Consider the following 23703-nt stretch of genomic DNA (forward strand, 5'->3'; position numbering starts at 1 on the left):
GGAAGCATTTTCAGGAAGTAGTTTAAACTACAAACTGACTGACAGCTCTGCTGTAGAACTGTGTAAATCAAGATGGCAGGTAACGTGAAATAAATTTAAATACGTTCTTTACAAGATTACAGTGTTAATACACACAATCAATATGTAATAACATATCTTGATTAAGCGATTAATCTGTTATGGTGAACGTATGATTATACAATTGTCATTTCAATGGACTAGCAGGAGCTAGGAGTCAGTAGGTAGCTAGCGTTAGTTGCCTGGTTTGCTCGGGACTAGCCAGCATCGTAGTTCAGTTGTCATGCCAGACAGCATTGTTCAGGATGAATTATCTTTTATAACATTCACTTCGAATTGTTGTGTTTTTGTCTGCTTATTTTTATTCACATTTAATCCTGATTTTGATTTACAAATATTTGCTGTTCAGTGTAACCTATTAACCCCGTGTGTGTATTGCCTGTATGTGAAAACAGCACACAGCTGGCTAGCGTTACATTGGTTAGTTCGGTTAGCTGGCTAACGTTGGCTAACTCATTGGTTGCCCTAGCTATGTCCTTTTAGCTGGTCAACATGTTTATTCATCAAATCGCAAGGACAATAAAATTATAACTTGTAGGTGTATATTCATCCAAGAAAAAAGTTTTAAGGCGTTAGCGCTATCTAACGTTACTGTGTTAAGCTATATTTTGTGATCACTAGTAGTGTGTCATGCATATGATTAGCACATTGATAAACATTTTATTGTGATGCTATTGCTGAGAGGGAGAAAAAAATCACATCACACGTATTTTAGAAGACAACAAATGAGATGTCAAATGATGGATGAAACAGGAGAACGCATAGCATGGTATCTGCCTTCATTCCTTCATGCACTCCATCTTCAGAGGCCTCAGTAATTGGGACTCACTTTGTTCTCATTATATTTAGCAAAGTCTGTCGCTTACAGTGAAAAGAGTAAAGCCTTTCTCCAAATATGGCCTCCAAAAAGTGTGTTCTCATAAAGTACCCATTCTGATCTTCTGAGAATTGTTTTACTTTCAAAATGTCCATTTTATTCATCATATATCCAGCTGTTTTGCCTTTGTAATTACAGCCCTAATAGTGGAAATTTACTGATTGACTTGGCCATTGCAGAATATTACACTTCCATGTCTTGAAAACCTTTTGCATTGCTTTCACAGTTTGCACTGTGAAGTGCAGTCTTATTAATTTTACATCTGAGCCGATAATCAGCCAAAGGAGGATGGGCCCCGCCTTTGAGTCTTGTTTCCTCTCAAGGTTTCTTCTTCATGCTCTAGGGAGTTTTTCCTTGCCACCGTCACCCTTGTCTTGCTCACTGGGGGCTTGGACTTGGACATTTGTAAAGCTGCTTTGTGATATCGGTTGTAAAAAAGCACTATATAAATACATTTTGATTTGATTTGACTTCATTTAGACTTCTTTCTGCAACTGTTGTCAGTAGTCACATCCAACACATCAACAAGGGAACCAGTTCCATTCACAGTTGTACATGCCCGATCCATAACACTGTCTCCATAATGCTTTATCTGTATCATCCATACTTCTCCATACTCCTCTCTTCTCATCTTTCACTATCTGTTCGTAAGATATTGTTCCATAACTGTTTTTGGCAAGTCTAGTCTTGCTGTTTTTGAGGCTTATATTTTGCTGTAAACCCTCATTATTTATTCTCATGAACTCTTCTCTTGATTTTTGACTTTGACACAGATACCTTTATGTTGTGAAGGATTTTTTTTTCATCAAGGAAAGAATACTCTCTTCCACTCGTAATGTTTCTGCTGTCTCTCGGCGTTTGTTTTGATTTTCAGCTTAATGATGGCTTGCTTCACTGGCAGTGACAGCTCTTTGAACTTCATATTGAAAGTTAATGGCAACAGATTGCCACACTTGCAGTCAACTTTAGACCTTATATCTGTTTACTTGTAATTGAGGACGTGCCTCACACCTGGTAATGGATTACATGAGCAGCCAATTACATCTGAGCCCCTAAATATATTTTAAAAAGATAACATTTGACTATTTGGTGGTGATCTAATATGTCAGAACTTTGAATGAAAGCATATTGTTTCATACATTCTATTTTCTAATGTTCCTTCATACCTTCTACATATATAAAATCTGTTTTCTGCAGGTCTGTCTTTGTATTTCGAAGATGGTCATGATGATATAGATGACTGTGAGTATAATTCATATTGGCATGTATTCTTTATATTAAAGCACAATAAGGAGTTGTAGATTATCTATTTATGTATGTAAAAATAGGCAGTTTGATCACTTGTGTGACAGTATGCATTCATTTGTAATATGGTGCTACTGTGTTTTTTTTCCAGAAAGACTAATGATATGCATTTTGTTTTGTGAATATTTCACAATAACTGAATTATGTTTTTGTTCCAAATCTCCCTACCCTAGCTGCTGATACAACATTTGTTAAGGGTTAAGTGTTGGCACTAAAGCTATTCTTTCTGTATAATCTTGATTTTGAATCAAGATTACACACAAGATTATGCACATTTTGTAGAATACATAGAGCAGATTAAGTGTCAGATTAAGAGTACTGATTGAGCATGTTTTGATAAACGTTATAGAAATCATAGAATATAATCACAAAATTTAAAACACAAAATGTATTATTTCATTTTTAAATACTTTAAATAAAATACCTTTAAATTATTTAAAATAGAATTATTTTTTAAAGCTAGCATTTGCTAGCCAAGACAAATATAGTTGAACAATTAGCCAGATAAATTTGTAGGTTTGGAAGTTAGCTAGACTTGGAATGGAGAAACATTAAAGTAACATGATGACCACAAGAATAGCTAGTTTTACAGTTTTGCAAATAAAATACAAATATTTTTGCAGACCTATTCACATGTAACCAGAATATCCATCGCTGTCATCAACACTTAGGGTTATCAACAAATCCTGTCTTGAAGTATGACCAAGCAATGTGGCTTTTATATACTTTCAGGCTGTATTTAGTGTATTTCCCAAGCAGTGAAATCATGGATTCTACGTATAAATATCAAGAAACCTGTTTCTGGCCACATTGATTTCTATAGACCACTGATTCTTTGGTAATGGATGGATCCATGTTGCAGGATATTTTGCCACTCTGTCTGATTGAAGGGGCGTATTCTGGTGGGAAAGTAACATCAATGCATACCCTCTATTACATGGAGAACCATGTCCTTTTTGGTCATATATGTGTGTGTAGCAACAATAGGTTAGATCATTTGAAAATTTGGAATGTTGCTATTGTTGTTATGGTGTATGTTTGTTCACTTAGTATTATCATTATTTGCTTTGAATGAAATTTAAAGGCAGTATCATTTGGGAAGCAGGAAAACATGAAATTCAGCGGTGGTTTCTAACCCCCTATCTCACACCCCCTATCTCGCACCCTATTATTAAACTGTATTTTTTTATGTTAAATTTGCAGTTGGCTTTGATGACTATGGTTCTGAATGTGAAGGTATTCGAATCACAGCTTTCCTGGACGCAGGGCAGGACAACCTAACTCCCTTGGGCCGGCTAGAAAAATACGCCTTCAGTGAGAATATATTCAATAGGTAAGAGGCAGCAGAGTCCTTTCTCAGTATACAAACTGGTAGCAAAATTAATTTTAAAGTTGCTTATTGTATCCCTCTGTGGTATGATGTATAGCCAGTTGGACCTCATTAGGTAATACAAGACTTCTCTGATTGGTTCAGAGTCCTGTTGGGAGTTATTTTACATTTATGACTGACTTACTGTTGATTATCTTTTACAGAACACACATAACTAACTAATTATAAACTCTTTGGTTTCATTATTCTGAGGTTGGGAAAGTGCTAAGGTCAGAAAAGATAAAGTTCTTGGTCAAGCAGCTTTAGCACTTGTTAACTGTTGGTTAATTATCAAGGTCCTGCTGCATTTTGAGTCAAACATTTGCAGGCATGATTGATTGATTGATTTATTGATTTAAAAGTTGAGCTTATTGCTCTTTTTAGTGTGCATCAGTTTTATTTTGTTATATTTATAGTTATTTATATATTTATAGTGATTGTCTGCTCCATGTATTTTTAGTCTTGGGAAATTGTTTTGCATTATAATTTTACAATTAACCGTTATATAATCACTATAACAGGTTTTATATATATATATATATATATATATATATATATATATATAATGTTGGAAAGTATTACAAAAAATCGTGTTGTTTAAATTAAGTTTGCCATGTCTTTGATCATAGAACTCCATGTGAAAGAAACATAGTTATCCAACCAGTGTGCCAAAAATGGGCGAGCAATCAACATGTCTTGAGATCACTTAGAGAAAGTCGCAACTATTCCTTGCATTACATTGTGATTACACATGCTATATTATTATGATATTTGATTTCCCTTCATGTACTGCAGAAAAAGGTGCCTTACAGCAACAACAATAAGCCTGAGTAAAATTGCCAAGTATGGGCAGCAAACTGTCACATATCTTTGAAAATTGAAGGCAAAACATTTTTATTCCACAACATACAAAATTTGTGTGTAGAAAACAGCACCTGATAGCTTCTTAATCTCTAGATATGTATGTATAGAATTACAAATTAATGTTGTAATGTCATCATTAAAGCATATTTATTTATTTTTTAGACAAATTGTGGCACGTGGGTTAATAGATGTGCTACGAGAGTTCAGTGATAATGAGAATGATTTCATCAGTATAATGGAGACTGTAGCCAGGATGTCTGAGGATGCCGGTATGTATTTTTTTGTCAATTCAAAATGAATTTGAAAAAGGAAAAATAGCAAGCAAACTGGACCGTAATGGTTTTATTTGGGTATCCTAACTCAGAATAACTAGAGCATTTTTCATTCGAGTGTTAGCAGGATGCCACTCTCAATATGAAGTTTAAAGACCTGTCTTTTCCAGTGAAGCAATCCATCATTAAGATGAAAATCAAAACAAACGCAGAGAGACAGCAGAAACATTAGGAGTGGAAAATTTACCTATTTGGTATATTATTAAAAGGCTGGTGAGCTCAGAAACTCCAAAAAGCCCAGAAGACCACAGTCTTAGAAAGCATAGAATTTGAATTATCTTTTGTGTCTGTGCTGACAAAAATGCCATGGTTCTTAGAGGCCGGCAAATCTATGTGGTTTGCCAAAATGAGATGACTTTTTGAACTTTGCTGTCAAACTTTGTAAAAACAAAGTTTTAAACTGTTTTAAACAGCACTTGCTGTTTAAAGATGACACCGACCTTTTTTTAATCACTGACTAAAGCCTTCACAATATTGTCTAAAACTTGAGAAACTGTTTGAAGCGAAATGTGCAGAGGAAACTAACAGTTTGTCTGAGATCCTAATAAATATGAACATGAACCATGCCTGTTGACAGATTGGCTCTTTGGCAAGGGAAAGGATATGAAAATTGCGTATATTCCTTTCACACCTTGAACTGGTACATTTCTGTACAGTTATTTTGTTGTGATTGCTCTGTTGTTGCTGTTTTGCTCTTCACAATACCTGCAAAACCTTTGGTTGTTCAGGTACCTGTTAATATCAGTCCCATATACCGAACTGTCTTGTGGGTGTCTGTTCTATGGCAACTTAAATATGTAAACACATCTGATATATTCTGAAAACCCCCCGCTAAATCTGAACCGACAGCTTTGACTTTTTAATGGATATTTCATGTTTTACAGTTATCACAATTATATGTTTTATTACAAGAGAATTTGTCATGTATATGGTAAAAATATTTCTTGTCTGGTTAAAATTCCCTGGAACCTCTTTGATTTAAACACATATGGTAGTTAAGAGTCTGCATATTGATCCAAATCACAATTTTGCAAGAATTTTGTGTATGTGCATGCGTTTTTGTTTCAGAACCTACAGTGCGAGCCGAACTTATGGAACAAGTACCAAACATTGCCATGTTCCTTCATGAGAGTCGGCCTAATTTTCCAGTAGCGTTCTCACGATACTTGGTGCCCATTGTGGTACGTTATCTCACGGACCCCAATAACCAGGTTAGTAGTTAATAGTTGTATTAGTTGTGTAATAGTTGTGTTTTTTACTTTGCTATGTCATTTGAGGTATAAATCATTAGAAATTAGGCTTGAGCCAAGTGATGATCATATTGGGAAACATTACATCTGTCAATGATGGATATCTAATTTGACAGTTTAAAAGTCAGAAGCATGCTATCCATGGCTTCAAGGTACATAAATGTAAATCCTTTTTGTATCATACTGTGTTGTATAATAAAAACACAGTTGCAGTCCTATGTCTTAAACCAACCCTAATATATTGTCAGCCTTTGTAAAAGCACGACACAACAGCCTTTCTTCTTGCAGCACCAGGCAGCATAACTTACTGTGGTTAGACTTGCAAAACAAATAAGCCATTCTCTTCCTTGCAAGATATAAGTATTGGGGTCATGATTTTGATGTCGAGCTTACAAAAGAGTTGTTGAGGGAAATTAATAGTCCATTCTTTCATTATTTCATATAAACATTGTGTTTTGTCCCTCCATCGTTCACAGAAAACAAGTCTAATAACAATGGAAAGTGAACAGAAAGCACAACATTTTATTAAGCAGAAATCATCAGGAAAAAGAATGGGCCCATCACATGCTATATAAACTTAATACCCTTTCCCCACTTCTAAATTGTATAATCACTGATAGTGGCTAATGATCAGGCGATGAAGTATTTCACATGATCTCATAAGGCTTATATAAACACATTGAATAATTTTCATGAGAAGACAGTTACCTTCTTATGTGCCAGAAGATCTGTCTATCAACACCACCCCTCATCGGCGGAACAATGACTTTGCTATATCTTATATACATATATGTCTGCCCCACAAAAAAAAAGGGGGGGATATCTATAAACAGAAAAGTAAGAGAATAAGGGGAACGAGAAGGGGATTGAGGAGGAATAAGGAGAGAGAAAATCAAATTATAATTATTGTAGCAGATATGGCAGGTATAATAATTGACTAATGTTGTGTATGCATGGTCGGAGTGGTCAAGGGGAGGGCCAAGGGTAGCCACAACTTCAGGGACTAAACTTTTTTTTATAACAGAGAATATTTATTTTATAATCCCACGTGTACAGCTCTTCCAGTTATCCAAGTGCAAAAACAAAATGGAAAAACAAAAAAAAGTCTTTAAAACATTCAAAAACGGAGGCAAGACAGACCAGAGTAATTCTGTGGGTTCTACTTCTATCCCGACCTGGCTCTGCAGTCTCTGTTTCTGTTCTTCAGACCAGTATCCGAGTTAGAGTTTGTTTTCCTCTTTCAAAGTCCGACCCCTTTGCAAGCAGCACCATTTGCTTCTCTTGTTGGTCGCCTCTAGAGGATTCGATCCATCGTTCAAATTAGCCAACTCGCAGAATTTATTGTCTTCACCACCGTCATGTCGTCAGTATTCCTTCTTGGGATTTTCCCAGACTGGCTAGTTGCCGGACTTTTATATGTTGGTTCTCCCACCATTTCTTTGAGGGTTAAACCAATAACAACGATTGTAAATACATTAGAAACTCTCCGTCATAATTATACATTTAAACGGTATTCTAACATAAATGATACACCACAATATAAAAACCGCTTAACATTAAGCACGTAAGTTGTTTCCAGTTTTGGTTTCATTTTCTATTCGGTGTTCGATGGCGTCTTCCCCTCCTTTGTAGTGGAGGATGGTTCTTCCTTCGTCGATTACAGAGAAGACGCAGGCGCGCGTTCGTGTCGCTGCCTAAGTTAGGGTGAGGTGCAGGTGATGGCGACTTGATCAGGGTCGTCATCAAACATAATATATATTGACACTTAAACAAGTGTCAGTATATATTATGGATTGATGTATATGTATGTGAGTGGTATGTCTAGACAAATCCATACGTATTCTGAGTTGGGGATTTTTCTCCATTGATATATGCCATTAATAGGTTATTCCAGTGTGTTGATAGCATTTGGCAATAACCAGTGATACTAGGATGGCATTTGCCTTCTTTTCTCATATTGATTGGTTATGTATCTGCTAGTAGACGACAGTGTTGAGAGTGCTGGTGACCGTATAGCTGTTTAGCCCCGCGGTTTAGCCCCAAGTGTTTAATAGATGTAGGTTTAATAGATGGCATGGATATAACAAGTGTTTTGTGTACTAGTTCCAGTTATCTTGTTGAAAAAGTGGGTTGTGGGGTTTTTGTTTGTTTGATTGATTGATTGATTAATTAATTTTTTTCCTGGGTTGTCATCCTAGGTGCGTAAGACAAGTCAGGCAGCTCTGCTTGTGCTGCTGGAACAGGGTCTAATATGTAAAACTGACATGGAAGGAAAAGTCTGTCCTGTGCTTTTGGAGCTCACTGAACCCAACAGCGACGACGACTATAAGATTGAGGCTCTTGCGGTAAGACTGAAAGATTTTTGTTAGAGAGGACGTGAATATAAAGCTCTTAACAAGAATGGGGTATAACAATTTCTTAGTGTACTCTCCTCACACTTGCTGTAATAAAAATGTTTGATTGCGTTTACATTCTTCTATATTCAGTTACGGATAACTGTTGTTAACATTCAAGTGCCACCATCCGATGTATATAAAATTTATCTCATGTAATATTCTCTCATTTGAAAAATACAATTATTTTTTAGACAAGATTAAAGACTAGATGTTAATGGTTATGTTAAGAAAACAACAGAAAATGATGGTCACAAGCCATCCATTAATATTAGTTTTCCTTTATCACCCTCTAAAGCTTGTTTGACTTATAGTTTTAGTCATATCATCTCCTAGAGAGGCTTTGCTCACCGGTATAAACGTGACTTGGTGTGATTGAACCTACAGTCATCAAATTTTATTAAAGGACTGTCTGAGCATGGAAAAAGGTGGAATGTAAAATGGTTACATTACATACATAGTAATTAATTACCATATTTCAATTATGGTAATTAAAGAGGCACATACCTTAATGACTTAATGATAAGGATGACACCTTAGGTAATACCTTAGGTAAGCTATAACTATATAGTACAAATACAATTGATTTTGAGTGAAACATAAGGACAACAGACAAATACAATATTCAGAGCAAAATAGTGTAACGTATTTAGTCATTTGTGATGTATTAATAGAGTTTTGAGTTATAGGTCATTCTTAAGTAGGTTATCTTATTGCGTTATAGATCATGTGCAAGCTGATAACCATGCTAGGTAAAGACACAGTGGAGCACCGGCTGTTACTGCGCTACTGTGAACTCTGCAGTGATAGCAGGCTTTTCCAAGTCCGCAAGGTAATGTTATTTTCTGATTAAAAAACACAAACCTTTTTTTTTTAATGTTGACCTCCTGAGACCTTGACCATTTTTTTGAGAGATGATATACTTTAACTTTCACATACCCTTCTGCATGTTGCTTTAATTTTCATTTCTGTTTCGATGGTTGCTATCAGAGTCTTATTCATTATTGTCTGTGTAGATGTTCTATTCTCTGAGCTGCTTGTATTTACTGTTGGCCCCTTGTAGCTGTCGTCCTAGAGGACTTTCTTACATGCCTTTCTCTTGCCCCTGCATTTCAATGTAATTGGATGTTTTTGCCCCAACAATCTAGTCTAGTAGATCGCAACAAAAAAGTGCTCTGTGCACTAGTGAATATTAAGACAATTGTTTTATTCAATACATTTTAATCTGATATTTTGATGGACCATGTCAGCAATCGAGCTCTTATGAAAATAGGTGTAGAGTTTTCTTTCCTTAGTAAAATATAATCTGTTTTACAATATACAAAGTTTGTTGGTCTTGGGAAATAATGTTAATTTTCATTTGTAATTTGTGCAGAGTTGGCCAGAAATGTATGAATAAATTAAAAACCTTTTTTTGTACTCTTATCTTCAATTACATCTAGGTTTGTGCAGTAAATTTTGGTGAGTTCTGTTCGATTGTTGGCCAAGAAGCCACAGAGAAACTACTGGTGAGGACAGCCTTTGGATGTTACTGCTGGTTGACATTTTCTATACAACTTGTCAATATATCTTGTCGAAAATATGTTTAATATTTGTTTGTGATAATGGGTATTCTAGTTGATACTATCTTAAAATGAACTAGGACATTGTTCAATTTATCCTCATCCACTGTTTTCTCTCTGCCTCCGGTCTCAGTTGCCGAAGTTTTATGACCTATGTTCAGACAGCCTGTGGGGCATTCGTAAAGCCTGTGCTGAGTGCTTCATGGTAGTTTCACACTGTACATCTGCAGTGGTGCGGCGCTCTAAATTGTCTCCCTTGTTCATCAACCTCATCAGTGATCAGTCCCGTTGGGTAAGTGTAAAAAAGGACACAAAAGCACTTGTACACTAAAAAGCATGGCATGAGAACAAAAATTGTCACATTTAATCAGTGTGACACCATTAATTTATTAAAAAGTGGTATTTACTCTCAAAGCCTAATTTTAGATTTTTTAATTAATTGTAGTTAAGACTATAGCCTTTCTCATAACCCCCTCTACTTTCTCTAATCAGGTCCGCCAGGCTGCATTTCAGTCTCTTGGTCGATTTATCTCTACATTTGCCACTCCATCTGGCACTGGTTTCCACTTCCATGAGGACGGAACACTGCGTGAGATCCGAACATTGTCAACAGACAGGTAGATTAGCATAACACCTTTGAGACAGCATAATGTCAAAATATTCCATTAGAGACCAAAAAATGAATTTAAAAAATGAAACTAAAAAATATTTTTAATCTCTTTTCAAAGTTTGACATGGCTGGTTTTACAGTTTATTCATTAATTGATTTAATCATTCATAGGTATGTGTCTTTGTAACATTCTGAGCACCTGCAGAGATGGAGTTGCATGCAGTAAAGTGAATGAAGCTTTATTGGAGAACACGGGAATTCCAGAGTCGTAATCCAAAGTCCTAGCCTGGGTCGAAATCCAGAAATCAGTCACTGAATTAAACAAAACAGTCAGGGAACAGGCAAAGAGAGCAATCCAAAAACGGGCAGAGATCCAACAAACTAGAGGAACAAACACTACGACAAATGGCTCAGAAACATAACACGGGTAAAAGAGACTTCGCAAAGACTGAACACAAACATGGGGTTTTAAATACAGAGACTAATGGGGACTAACATGATTCAGGTGGGTAAATAGCAGGTAGGTAAAAAACTAGTTAAGTGGTGGAACCAAAAGAAACCAAAACAAGGAAACATGAGGAAACAAAGCCAGGAAGTAAATAAACAGAGGCATTGCCATGGGAACCGCAACGCCAGGGAGGGGCGAATGTGACAGTGTTAATAGCACAGTACTTTTAGTGTTTGTCTTTTTTTTTTTTTTTGTCTAAAATGAGACCTATCTCATTAATTGAACATTTTGAACTTTTCTATCTCCACAGTAACAAGCAGCAAGCATCCAGTAGTAGCTTAAGTATCTGCTTTCCTGAGAGTCCCCCTCATCTAGACCTAACTGAGCAATGCTCAGAGAAAGTCCTTTCAGCATCTCAAACCCCAGAGGACACCTACTACCCCCCAGCTCAGTCCTTAAATAAACCCCCAGCAGAGGGTATAATTTTAGTTCGGTCTGAGTGCTCAACCCCCACCTTCAACCAGCAGACAGATGATATGTATAACTCTTTTCACTACTGGAGACCAGTGTTGCCTGACATCAGCCAGGATTTGGAGCTACTACAAAGTGAGGGAAAAGATGAGGAAACAGGAAAAGAAATGTTGAAGGGGGAAGAAGAAGTTCCAAATTTAAATCCTAAGGACCCAGCCATGAGCTGTCAGATCCAAAAAGTACTGGAAAGCCTCCAGCCTCATCTTGATGATCCTGATGTACAAGGTAACTTAAATATTAAGAGTGTAATATGTTAGAAATCCTGTTACATGCTGCATGCATATTAATTTCTAAGGGAATCCTTATTTTGTCAACTTCAAATAGATGTTTAAACTAGGACAGTCTGAAGTAGAATACACTAACAACTGTCAGTGTAGCATTTCTGCTATTTTGTACAAATTTTGATTTAGGATACATCGTGCAACACAGTCTTCCACATATTGACAAATTTAATGCAATGTGAAGCTTTTGGTGCCCATATTTTTTGAAAATCGCCTGAAAAGAGCAAATACTTGCCAAATCTTGGCAACTCACAGAAACTTGCACTTATTTAAACCCTAAGCACCAACTAATTACCCACTTTTACAAACTAGACGTTTGGTGTTTATTACATCAAACTAGAAAAGAGTTCTTGAAAAATACTTAAACTGTGTGTAAAAACACAGTTTCCATTAATAAACAACAAATGTGAAGAGTGATGACAAAGTATGCAGTGGAGAAATATCTGAGAAATAAATTGCCCTTTACTGTCGGTTATCCTTTTGGCATTTTAAAATTGCTCAATGACATACAATGCTACTGTAAAAACCACTGAAATACTGACTAACCCATCCAAGCTATTAACAATATATGGAGTTGTATGCAGTGTGTATCATATTAATTAGCTGCACCACTGCGTAACATTAACACCCATTTGCACAAAATGGGAACACTAGCCTAGGCGTATGTTGTCTTCCATCTGCTTAATCAACATGACAATTCACTATATCTGTTATTCTGTTTTATGTTAGCTTCACTGATAGCTGGTGCTTAGTCTTGACTAAGCAGGGTTTAATAAAAAGGAGCTTATTTGTTTAGAAGCAGTCTGCATACTTGGTTATAAAGGTTTTGGACTCCACACGCTTCCATTGGTCAACTTGCTGCACCTTTCAGACCTTTCGAAACATACATTTTTCCCTCATTTGTCAGGCAAAAATAGCATGTTTATTCAGCACAGGATGTCTTTTTCTGCTTTCATTTTGTTTGTTTTTTCTTTTGCTTTAATAATTTGTATTTCAAACCAACACAAGTACATAAAGTTTTTTCTCCATTTTATTTTAGAAAAGACATTAAATGAATTGATGGATGTATTTGTCCTAGACCTTTGGTAAAATGCTTGTTAATGTTGTTCAGTATTGATTAAATATGTAGCTTAGTATAATAAATACAATATTTAGTGTTTTGTCATGCTTATGTTTGTTTCTCAGCTCAAGTGCAAGTGTTGTCAGCTGCACTGAAAGCGGCTCAGCTAGAGAGTCAAGAAAATGATGGGGATCAGGTTGTCTCAGTTTTGGGAAATGAAGGGATCACACACAAGCCTCCAGAGATGGATGCCCACTTCTTAAACACTCCACCTACCTCACCAGGATCAAGCGTTCTGGTAAATGGAGGACATGTAGCACTGTATTCACATAATACAGCTCCACTATCAAAAATAATTTGGAACTGCTCAATGTCAATGTTATCTATTTTCTTAGTTCTTTCAGTTTTTCTTTCATATTTCATATTGTTTCACACAGCTTAATACATTTGTTAGCTTCGGCATGCTTTCACATAGTAGTGTATATAGTGTAGCATTTTGAGTGTGTTTTTATTTCTTTGATTAAAATGTTTTTTTGTGTGTTTAGGATTTGGAGCTGATAGAGAATGTGGAGGAAGGGAAGGAATCTGATATTAACAGGAGTTATGAAGAGGAGAAGTCTAAAGTTCAGGTAAGTAGCAGTGGTATCTGGTGATTTTTTTTATTATTTTTTTTAAAGGCCACTGTCAATCTTGGCCCAGCTCATTTAACATCTTGGCACCATGTAACATAAATGTATTTTAAGTTATACATGTTCCAGCAGAAGACATTGACATTTCCTTTTATGTCCTTTTTATAGCATATTACGCACGTCTCGCTAAATCACACACTAATATAGATAATGTTTTTAAAATTGACTTGGGTTTACTTTACACCTAGTTGTTATTTTTTGTTGATTTGTTTTTAGAGCACTTTATTCATAATAGACTAACCTGCACATTGTAACCATATCAGTCTTTTTCTGCTATCCACTTATTAATATCAATCACATGAGTCTCTTCCCTCTCACTCCTTCTTCCCTCCTTTTTATCTTACAGAATGTGGTTCCTCAGCAGTTGTTGGATCAGTACTTGTCCATGACAGATCCAGCCAGAGCTCAGACAGTAGACACTGAAATAGCCAGACACTGTGCATTTAGCCTGCCAGGTGTGGCCCTGACGCTGGGCAGACAGAACTGGCATTGCCTCAAAGACACTTATGAAACCCTCGCAACTGATGTACAGGTGAGGATTGTACTACTCTAGGTACACTAACTTGAGAGCTGTCTTCTTGTTTTGGAACAATCTGAGCAACTTGATACTAATTGAATCTCTTGGTCCTTGCCCCACATTCACATGGAAGAAATGGAATCACCTTGACTGGAATTTCAGAACATTTAGTTTGCCTAGGACAACTTTTATGGTGGTCTACTCTGATTATTCTTATGCAATATAAGACCCCTTTTTCCCCTCAGAAGCTTCAGGCCAAATTGTAGCTATAGTAGTATAGATCAATGTAAATATGCTGAAGAAGCAATTCTGATATACTGAGTTTTTAACAGTGGAAAGTCCGTCGGACCCTGGCATTCTCGATCCATGAGCTGGCAGTGATTCTTGGGGATCAGCTGACAGCAGCTGACCTTGTGCCCATCTTCAATGGCTTTCTTAAAGACCTAGACGAAGTGCGAATTGGAGTTCTGAAACACCTATATGACTTTCTGAAGGTGAGAACCTACAGGCTTTGCTTTCTATGATCTTATATAGTGTCATTATTCTGCAGGTTTTCTTAGTGTTTGGATGATGGGGTGAGTGTGCAAGCCTTAAGCCAAAAAATTATATATATATATATATATATATATATATATATATATATATATATATATATATATATATATATATATATATATATATAATATTTTATTTATTTTTTTTTGTTTTTGTTTTTGTGCTATTTAATCATGTAAATTATAATCATCTTTACATAATAATAACCATTATATAACAGTAACTCTTAGTGGTCCAAGATGAACTCTTCATTCTTCTTGCAGCTTCTCCATGCTGATAAGCGCCGGGAATATCTTTATCAACTGCAGGAGTTTATGGTGACAGACAACAGCCGAAACTGGAGGTTCCGCTTTGAGTTAGCTGAGTACATATCATTTATTCGTTTATTCACTCAGGCATTGCTGATTCATTTTCTTGTTTCTTCCTGCTTAGTCTTTTTGTATCATTGCATCTGCCATGTTTTTCTAGATTTATATATTGATCGTGTGTGTGTCTACAGGCAGTTGATCCTGATTATTGAACTGTACAGCCACCATGATGTGTACAACTATCTCAGACAAATAGCACTCGACCTCTGTTCAGACAAAGTTTCAGAAGTACGGTGGATTTCCTACAAATTAGTGAGTGATCACTCTTTGTGTTGCTTTAAATGTGTTTAAATATATAGCCAGGTCTGCCCAACAGTGAAATTGTGAAGTATAATAGTTTTAAAAGATGCAAGACATGTGAGACACTGGCCCTCTGATGGTGGTGATGTGTCATATGGGAGAATCCTACACGAATCATATATCCTGTATCTGGAAGTCACACAGGATCTTAGCTCGGTCATTCTTCACCACCTTCAGGGATGTGTCCCACTTTGACCTTGGACCTTCCAGCATGTACTTAGGACAGATGTTTGTGTATACTATGCCAGCCACTTGGTTATGGCATTCCACATACGCTCTGCTTGTTTCCATTATTTGTCAGTGGTACATACCATGCAGGGGTTTATCCTCCCATAATGACCCCTATTCCTCCTCATTTCCTCCTTGGGTTTCTGCTGTCTGAGGTACTCACTAAGCATTTCATCACTTGGGGCTATCATCCTGGTGTACTCCTGGGTCTTAGTTGTCTCATCCTGGATAGTGGCTCTGAAGCTAGTCCTCCAAGGTACCTCAACATCTGTTATGTTACCTTCTGGTAGTATAATCCCCATTGTTCTAGCTACCTTCCCTCTTCTTGTAACCAACCAACCACACTTATCCAGTCTGAATGTCATTCCAATGTCATTGCTGTATATCCTGCTGAGATGGATTAGTGAGTCGATGTTCATTCTGTCATAGGCGTACAGCTTGAGATCATCATCTATGTAGAAGAAGTGGGTGATCTGTAGCCACTGTTGGTGATGATTTCACTGAGGTGGTTCAGGCCTGTGCATAACAGCTTTGGGGACAGGACATCTCCTTGGTAAATCTCACACTTGAGGGTGACTTGTGCTGTTGGCTTTTAGTTGGCGTCTAGGATTGTCATTCACAGCCACATTGAGTTTTCGATGAAGACTCTTAAAGTTCTATTCGTGTTATACAGGCTCAAGCATTCCAGGATCCATGTGTAGGGCATTGAAGCATAGGCATTCTTGTAGTCAGTCCAAGCAGTGAACAGGTTGGTCTGTCTGGCCTCATAGTTTCCTTCGAGAAACTTCCTGGTATCACCATCCGAAGCTACCCATAGCCTGCGCATAACTTTGGACAACTAGTTGTCGTTCTCAACTCGTGTTTCAAATCTAACCCGGTCTTACAGATTTCTCCTTGGTAACATATGAAGGATTTGGCCCTTTCTCTCACAGGAAGCTACCCAGGTGCTTGTGCAGTTTCTTGTGATTTCAAAGCTAGACTACTGCAACTCACTACTTGCTGGTCTTCCTCTAAGAGCCATCAGACCTCTACAAGTTGTCCAGAATTCAGCAGCATAATTGGTCTTAAATCTTCCGAAGTTCACACGTTACTCCACTTCTGCGCTCCATTCAATGGCTTCCTTTAGCTGCACGCATCAGATTTAAAACCTTGATGCTTGCCTACAAAGCCAAAAATGGACCAGCCCCTTCATACATGAGGTCAATGGTCAAAGCCCGATCCGTACCTCGAGTACTTCGAACCTCAAGTATGGCTCCGCTTGAAATACCATGCTTCAAGTCTCATGGAAGACAAGCATTGAGACTATTTTCTGTCCTGGCTCCCAGATGGTGGAATAAACTTCCACTTGCTGTCCTGTCTGGAACACACAGTTCCTTGCAGTCTTCAAATGCAGAGTGAAGACCCATCTATTCTTGGAATATTTAAGTGATCACTGACCCTGCTCCTATATTGACTAACTAAACTAGTACTTATTGTAGGGTATTGTTTATTACACTGATGTTGTCTAACAAACAGTCACGAGTGACTGTTTTATCCACACGTAGCTGGTGCTTGGATCCTCTGTTGTTCCGGCCAATGCCTTTCTGGGCTCCACTCTGTTGAGCCATGTGCCTATTCATTTTAGCCACAATGATTCCTGACAGGAGCTTTTATGTTGCGCAGAGGCAGGTTATTTTCTGGTATTTAGATGCAACTACCTATTTCTGGGGTTCCTTCAGCGTTGTTTCCATCCGTAGCAGCTGGTTCATTTGTGCTGCCAGGCACTGCATGGTGTGCATGGTGGGGTTACTTGTGTAGTAGCAGTCCAGCAGTTGTCTATTCTCCACTCTCGTCCACGAGTGTCTTGTATTTGTTCCAGTAGCCCACCCTGGTCCCCCAACATCTGACACAGACCTTGTTGACCCGGGCGACATCCAAGTTAGTGTGACTCTCGTTTCGAGCTCTCATTGAGGTAGTCGGGTAGTACTAAGGACCTTGCCTAAGGGACCACACTGGTGGTGCCCAAATTCAGTGGTTTAAGAGAAACTACATACATAACTTTGGAAATTAATGCCACTTTAATTTTGTGCTTGACCAATAAAAAAGTATATTAATATTACATTAATTTTTTCATCTAATCATATTTCATACATAAAGTAAAATAAAAAACATCAACCTTTTCATATATGCATATTCATATATTTACATATTCTTGGTTACTATAGGATGCATTTCTGTCCCAGAATGGTACTACTATTTGAAACTGCTCAATAGTATGGCTGCAGGAACTCTGCTGTGTATGTGCCTACATGCTCTTTCTGGTGATATTTTGAAGGGTTCTGTAATGCAAATCTATTAACAAAATGACAGGAAAACTGACCAATGAAATTTATGCTTTTCACTACAGGGGCTGGCCTATAGGAGCCTGGCCCTTCTCAGTGTTGTGAAGAAGGAGCTACTAGTAAAACATCATTGTCTATGTACATGCTAGTTTAGCCACCGAACTTTGAATGGTGACTACAGTTGAGACAGACATTGTGGCATGCCTAACTGAAAAGCCTTTTTCAGGGCTACCCTTCAATGAAAATATCAAAAATAATTCAGAGTTCAGACAACTACATATATAAAGCCAGAAAAGAAAGTTACATATGTACTTTCTGTAAGCCAAACTAAGTCAACTGTAGTTGCTTTTTCAGCTCTGCTGACTTGTATTTTGTAATTCAAACAATAATTTATTTGTTTGCTTTCTTGCTAGTTATCTCTAAATCAAGTTCTGCACTTTGTAATCACTTTTGTTTATTGAATAGTTAGGCTAATGTTACTGACTGGACACTGTGTCATTATATCTAACGTCTAGGTGGAGCGACAGTATAATATCTGACCTGGACCTCGGGGACTGTGATTTGAATATGTGTGAACTATATGCACTTGTGTGCTATTATAAAATTAATCAACATAGGCAACTGTATTATCATTATTTATTTTGTGTGTGTTTATCTGCGTATGTGCATCCATTTATGTACGTGTGTAGGTGGTGGAGATCTTGCAAAAGTTATACTCTTGTGGAGCTCATGACCTTAGTCTGAACTTCATTAATGAGCTGGTTGTGAGGTTTTGCCACTGTCCTAAATGGGTAGGACGACAAGCATTTGCCTTCATATGCCAGGTGAGATGAACTAAACATGAATATTTTGTGTGTGGAATGTTGTTCTAACTAGAATATGTTTATAATGTTAAGCTTTGCAAAAGTTAAACTTGAGAGGGAGGACTGGAGAATATTTAGCTGATATTATAGCAAAGCAGGCAGTGTTGTGCCGAGCACAGTGTTGAAATATTGGAAAATATATTAGAAAAAAACTTTGTGTTTTGTAATGTTATTTTGGGACAATATGTCAGCTGGAGTAAAAGAACAAAAACCAGTATAAAATGTATGCAATTCAGTAATTTAACATGTTTCAAAAATTGTAATAATTTGTGATTTATATAAAATAAATAACATTTATATTGCCCATCCCTAAATGTAATACATTCCCCTTCTGGGGCTTAGCTCATTTCACTATTTATTTCTCATGCAAATAAAAGTACAAAAAAATGAGCTAATTAAATTTATTTTAATTAATTTTTAGTTCAGTAGGAAGAGCAACGAGTTAGAGATGTAACATGGTTCATGAAAGCAATGGTTCTCTTTTGTTTTTCTCTTCAAAGAGCAGACTCCATGACAGAGCTTGTATAAATAAATAATTGTTCTGTCTGTAGGCAGTTGTAGAAGAGGACTGCATGCCTATGGATCAGTTTGCTCAGCACCTTCTTCCCTGCCTGCTCAGTCTGTCTTCTGATCCTGTCCCCAATGTACGGGTACTGGTCGCCAAGGCATTACGCCAGAGTGTACTGGAAAAATGTAAGATATTCACTTGCACAAACAGCCCGCACACACACAGCTGTGTATTTTCTATAATAAAAATTTTAAATATAATAATAATAATTATTATTATTCACCAAGTTTATGTGGCACACCTCTCACCTTCATGCAAATTATACATTCCAACAAGTTGTGCTGGGGGTGTGTGGTGTAAATCAGCACACCGAAATTTCTAGCATCAGTTAGTTTTCAGCTGAGCTAGGAATGGGCAAAACAAGTCAGTTGCATAGTAGATTCTAACATCTCCCAAAATCATCCAAAAAAATAGACAGGCTACAGCCAGGCAGTTGGTATTTGAATTCCATATTGGTTGGCAGAACATTGTTTCACAGCGCATAATTTGTTGGACTCTCAAATGGGCTTCAAGAGTTTAAGACCATGTTGGGTGCTGGCGTCAGCCAAGATGTACAGTCGTGGCAAAATTTGAGACTGACACATTTTGGTTTTCATGTTTCCTGCCTGAGTTTTTTTTTTTTTTTTTTTAGATCCTTTTGTCAGATGTTTAATTGTACTTCATTATACCATATATAAACATTTCATATGTTTTTTAACTTTTTATTGACAAATACATCTAGTATAAGCAAAGACTAATATTTAGTGTTGACCATTCTTTTTCAAGACTTCTGCATTTCGCCTTGGTATGCAGGATATCAGCTTCTGGGCAAAATCTTGACTGATGGCAACCCATTCTTGCCTAACCAGTGCTTGGAGTTGATCACAGTTTCTGTGTTTTTGTTTGTCTACCCTTTTTTTGAGGATTGACCACAGGTTCTCACTGGAATTGATATCTGGGGAGTTTCCTGGCCATGGACCATTTCTGGAAAAAAGCATTGTTGTTCACCAAATTGCTCCTGGATCGTTGGGAGAAGTTGCTCTTGGAAGTTGTTTTGATACCATTCCTTATTCATGGCAGTGTTCTTAGGCAAAATTTTGATCAAACCCACTCCTTTGGATGAGAAGCAACCCTACACATTAATGGTCTCAGTATGCCTCACTGCTGGAATGACACAGGACTCATGGTAGTCCTCACCTTTTCTTCTCAAGACAGTTGTTTGTCCAGATATCCCAAACAGTCTGAAGGGGGCTTCATCAGAGAAAATAACTTTACCCCAGTCCTCTGCATTCCAATCCCTATACTTCCTGCAAAATGTCAGTCTGTCCTTGATGTTTTTCTTGGAGAGAAGTGTCTTTTTTCCTGCCCTTCTTGACACTAAGCCATCCTCCAAAAGCCTTCGCCTCACTGTGCGTGCAGATGCACTCACACCTGCCTTCTGCCATTTCTGAGCAAGCTCTGCACTGGTGGTGAACCGATCCCGTAGCTGCTTTAGGAGACGGTCCTGGTGCTTTCGTGACTTTCTTGGGCACCCTGAAGCCTTTTTCACTGCAATTGAACCTCTCTCCTTGAAGTTCTTGATGATTCAATAAACGTTCAATTTCGGTGCTATCTTACAAGCAGCAATGTCCTTGCCTGTGAAGCCCTTTTGATGCAATGCAATGCAATGCAATGCAATGCAATGCAATGCAATGATGACTGCACATGTTTCCTTGGAGGTAACTATGGTTAACAGAAAACCTCAAGCACCACTACCCTTTTAAAGCAACCAGTCTGCTATTCTAATCAGCATGACAGAGTGATATCAGCTGCCTTGTCCTCGTTAACACTTTCTCCTGAGTTAATGAGAAGATCACTGAAATGATGTTAGCAGGCCATTTTGTGGTGTGGCTGAAATGCAGTAATTTTTGTATTTAAGTTAATTTTTATGACAAGGAATGACTTTGCAATTAATTGCAATTCATCTTCACAATCTAGAGTTAATGCAAATTGCCACCATAAACACTCAAGCAGCAAACCTTGTGAAAACCAAAATTTGTGCTAGTCTCAAAACCTTTGGCCACAACTGTAGGTTATTGGCTGCCACAGGATAATCAAAACTGAATCACTGAGTTGGAAAAAAGTCTGATAACCTTTGCATGAGGATTAGCCTTTGGCACAATTTGAGTTACTGGAGCTAACCTGTTTTTTTTTGTTGTTTTTTTTTTGTTTATTTGTTTTTGTACCTAGCTAACTAAAATACTGTTAACATAGTTGGATTTACAATTTTATGAACTGCACAGTATGGTAAAATCACTACAATTTCACACCAGTAGATGGCAGGAAATTTCACACATCTAATTAATACATGAGATATTTCTGTTGTCAGCTTACTTTAAGGAGCCAGGCGGTGCTTACACTGATGAGCTGGAGGAGGCTCTGTCTGAGCTGAGAATGGATAAAGACAGAGATGTGCGCTTCTTTGCCACACTGGACCCCAAGAGGGATGTCATTTGCACTGCAGCACTCATCTAGATCATCTAGAGTCCAGCAGTGTCTATGCGCCTAAAATAAACACCAGCATGGACCACTTTCAGCAGACCCACACAAATAAGTGTTTACAGTTGGGCACCAGTCATCTGTAATAACACACACACACAAGCATTCCCTCTCTTCCTTCCCTTTTGATTGTCTCTCTCTCAGTTTGAAATGAATAGTCATTGGATTTACAAGCTTTATTATGTCTGAGTGTCTGAGTGTCTGTGTGTGTGTGTGTGTGTGTGTGTGTGTGTGTGTGTGTGTGTGTGTGTGTGTGTGTGTGTGTGTGTGAGAGAGAGAAAGACAGAGAGAGAGACAGAGGGTGTATATAAGACATACCTCACAATCATTGTGATTGAGCATCCTTCCACATGGTACAAATCTTCAAGCTACCTCTCCAAAGCTAACTATATTTGTGATGATTGTTTTTACTCTCTTCCTTTTGCATGGATTTTCTACAGGTGTGAGTACTGCCTGGTTCAGGGGAGCTCTGATCTTGAACCCAGATTTTTAAAAGGCATTAGGATGAGCCTTGGTGATATACCAGTATTGTTTTTACATCTATCATATGTGTGCAATTATCTCACAGGGTTTTACAAAGAGAAACATTTTTTAGACCACTGCAGCTCAGGAACTCAAACAACATTTTTACTTGTTTTGTTTTATGTATGTCTGTGTAAAAGGATATGAACTGCATTTGTGAACGTAGCAGTAAATTATATAATTCTGTCTTTGTGTTATGTGATTGTGGCCAGAGTTCTAAGAAAGGGTGGGATGGGGAGGGACATTCTCACACTAACCAGTTTCAGTTTTAAAAAGAAATCTGTACTCAGCATGTATATAGTCAGAACCTTCTAAAACTCCTGTTGAGTCTTGGGTTGTTTAAATCTGGCAAGAAAATTTAGTGCCCAGTTAAGCATTAATGGTGCTTTAGCTGTTTCGGAAAATAGGGGATGCAGGAGCAAGTGTTTGGCTGTTATGTCTGAACAATGGAATTAAAAAGTACACTTAATGGTGGATTTGCATAAAGTCTGTACTTGGTATGCTTAGTTCTCTTATTTACTGAATAATGACTAAATAATGGCTTCATAGATTTTATTCAGGGTCATTCATTTTGAGATAAATTTGTTGCACTGACCTTATTGGCAAAGTTGTTTATCTGTTGCTCTTGGACCATTTATCTTTTTCAGCTGAGTGTTAAAGGTTAAAACATGAGTAGAGGATTCTTGATCTAGAGCAGAACTTGGCAAGAGCTTTTGATCCAATAACATTAGAGCTCTCCTTAGGAAATCAATGACAGCATATAAACTTTGTTCAAAGCTGCATTTAACTTCTAAGATGACCTAAACTACATTGAAATTCTAAGCTGACATAAACTACATTTTGTGGTTCTGTCCCTCTCAATGTTTGGGGTATGAACTGGAATGAAGCCAAGCGACTTGACTTTAAGTTTCTGACATATACAATACTTATTATTGGAAACCAAGGCTAGTCTGTGGAGTTTTTAACTGTGGATATATAATGGAAGATATCACCAAGTCATCTTTTTTTCTGACATGCCTTTGTTTTTCTTTTTCACTATGAGTGTTTTGCCATTGTTTTTGTTTTAATGGTGGACCATGCTGACCAAGAGGCAGTTTATTCAAATAAACATTCGGTGCAGTTTAATACTGTATGTACTAGCTAGAACTGAGGCATTGATGTCAGCTAAGCCATTGTTTCTTATTTTAGATTTTATAACCTACATTTTGAGGTAACAACCTTTGGAATGTCTCTTTCATAAGGAGTTGTATGTATTGTTATTTTTAGTATTCTAAATAAAATTCTAATATAAGCAA

At 37.3% G+C, this 23703-nt stretch overlaps 1 protein-coding gene across 2 annotated transcripts; it reads left to right on the plus strand.

The window, feature by feature from the left end:
• Window positions 1–38: 38 nt before the first annotated feature.
• ppp4r1l (protein phosphatase 4, regulatory subunit 1-like) lies at window positions 39–23703 on the plus strand. 2 transcript variants are annotated; one of them, XM_027010774.2, is made up of 20 exons: window positions 39–79; window positions 2153–2197; window positions 3464–3593; window positions 4656–4762; window positions 5894–6036; window positions 8274–8420; window positions 9193–9300; window positions 9911–9976; window positions 10164–10322; window positions 10523–10647; window positions 11399–11844; window positions 13086–13258; window positions 13506–13589; window positions 13996–14181; window positions 14499–14660; window positions 14985–15085; window positions 15221–15341; window positions 18628–18762; window positions 19353–19494; window positions 21717–23703. In XM_027010774.2, exons 1-20 carry the CDS (start codon window positions 73–75, stop codon window positions 21860–21862), a joined length of 2733 nt encoding a protein of 910 aa, XP_026866575.2. In that variant the 5' UTR covers window positions 39–72; the 3' UTR covers window positions 21863–23703. The 2 variants fall into 2 exon arrangements, with proteins under 2 accessions (XP_026866575.2, XP_026866574.2); XM_027010773.2 differs by having other exon boundaries at window positions 14985–15341.

Source organism: Electrophorus electricus, chromosome 3 (genome assembly GCF_013358815.1).
Source record: "Electrophorus electricus isolate fEleEle1 chromosome 3, fEleEle1.pri, whole genome shotgun sequence".
Taxonomy (NCBI): Eukaryota; Metazoa; Chordata; class Actinopteri; order Gymnotiformes; family Gymnotidae; genus Electrophorus; species Electrophorus electricus.

Coding starts and splice junctions, on each gene's coding strand:
- ppp4r1l (XM_027010773.2), top strand. Junction 10,648..11,398: donor CGAACATTGTCAACAGACAG/GTAGATTAGCAT, acceptor CTATCTCCACAG/TAACAAGCAGCAAGCATCCA. Junction 13,590..13,995: donor AGGAGAAGTCTAAAGTTCAG/GTAAGTAGCAGT, acceptor TTTATCTTACAG/AATGTGGTTCCTCAGCAGTT.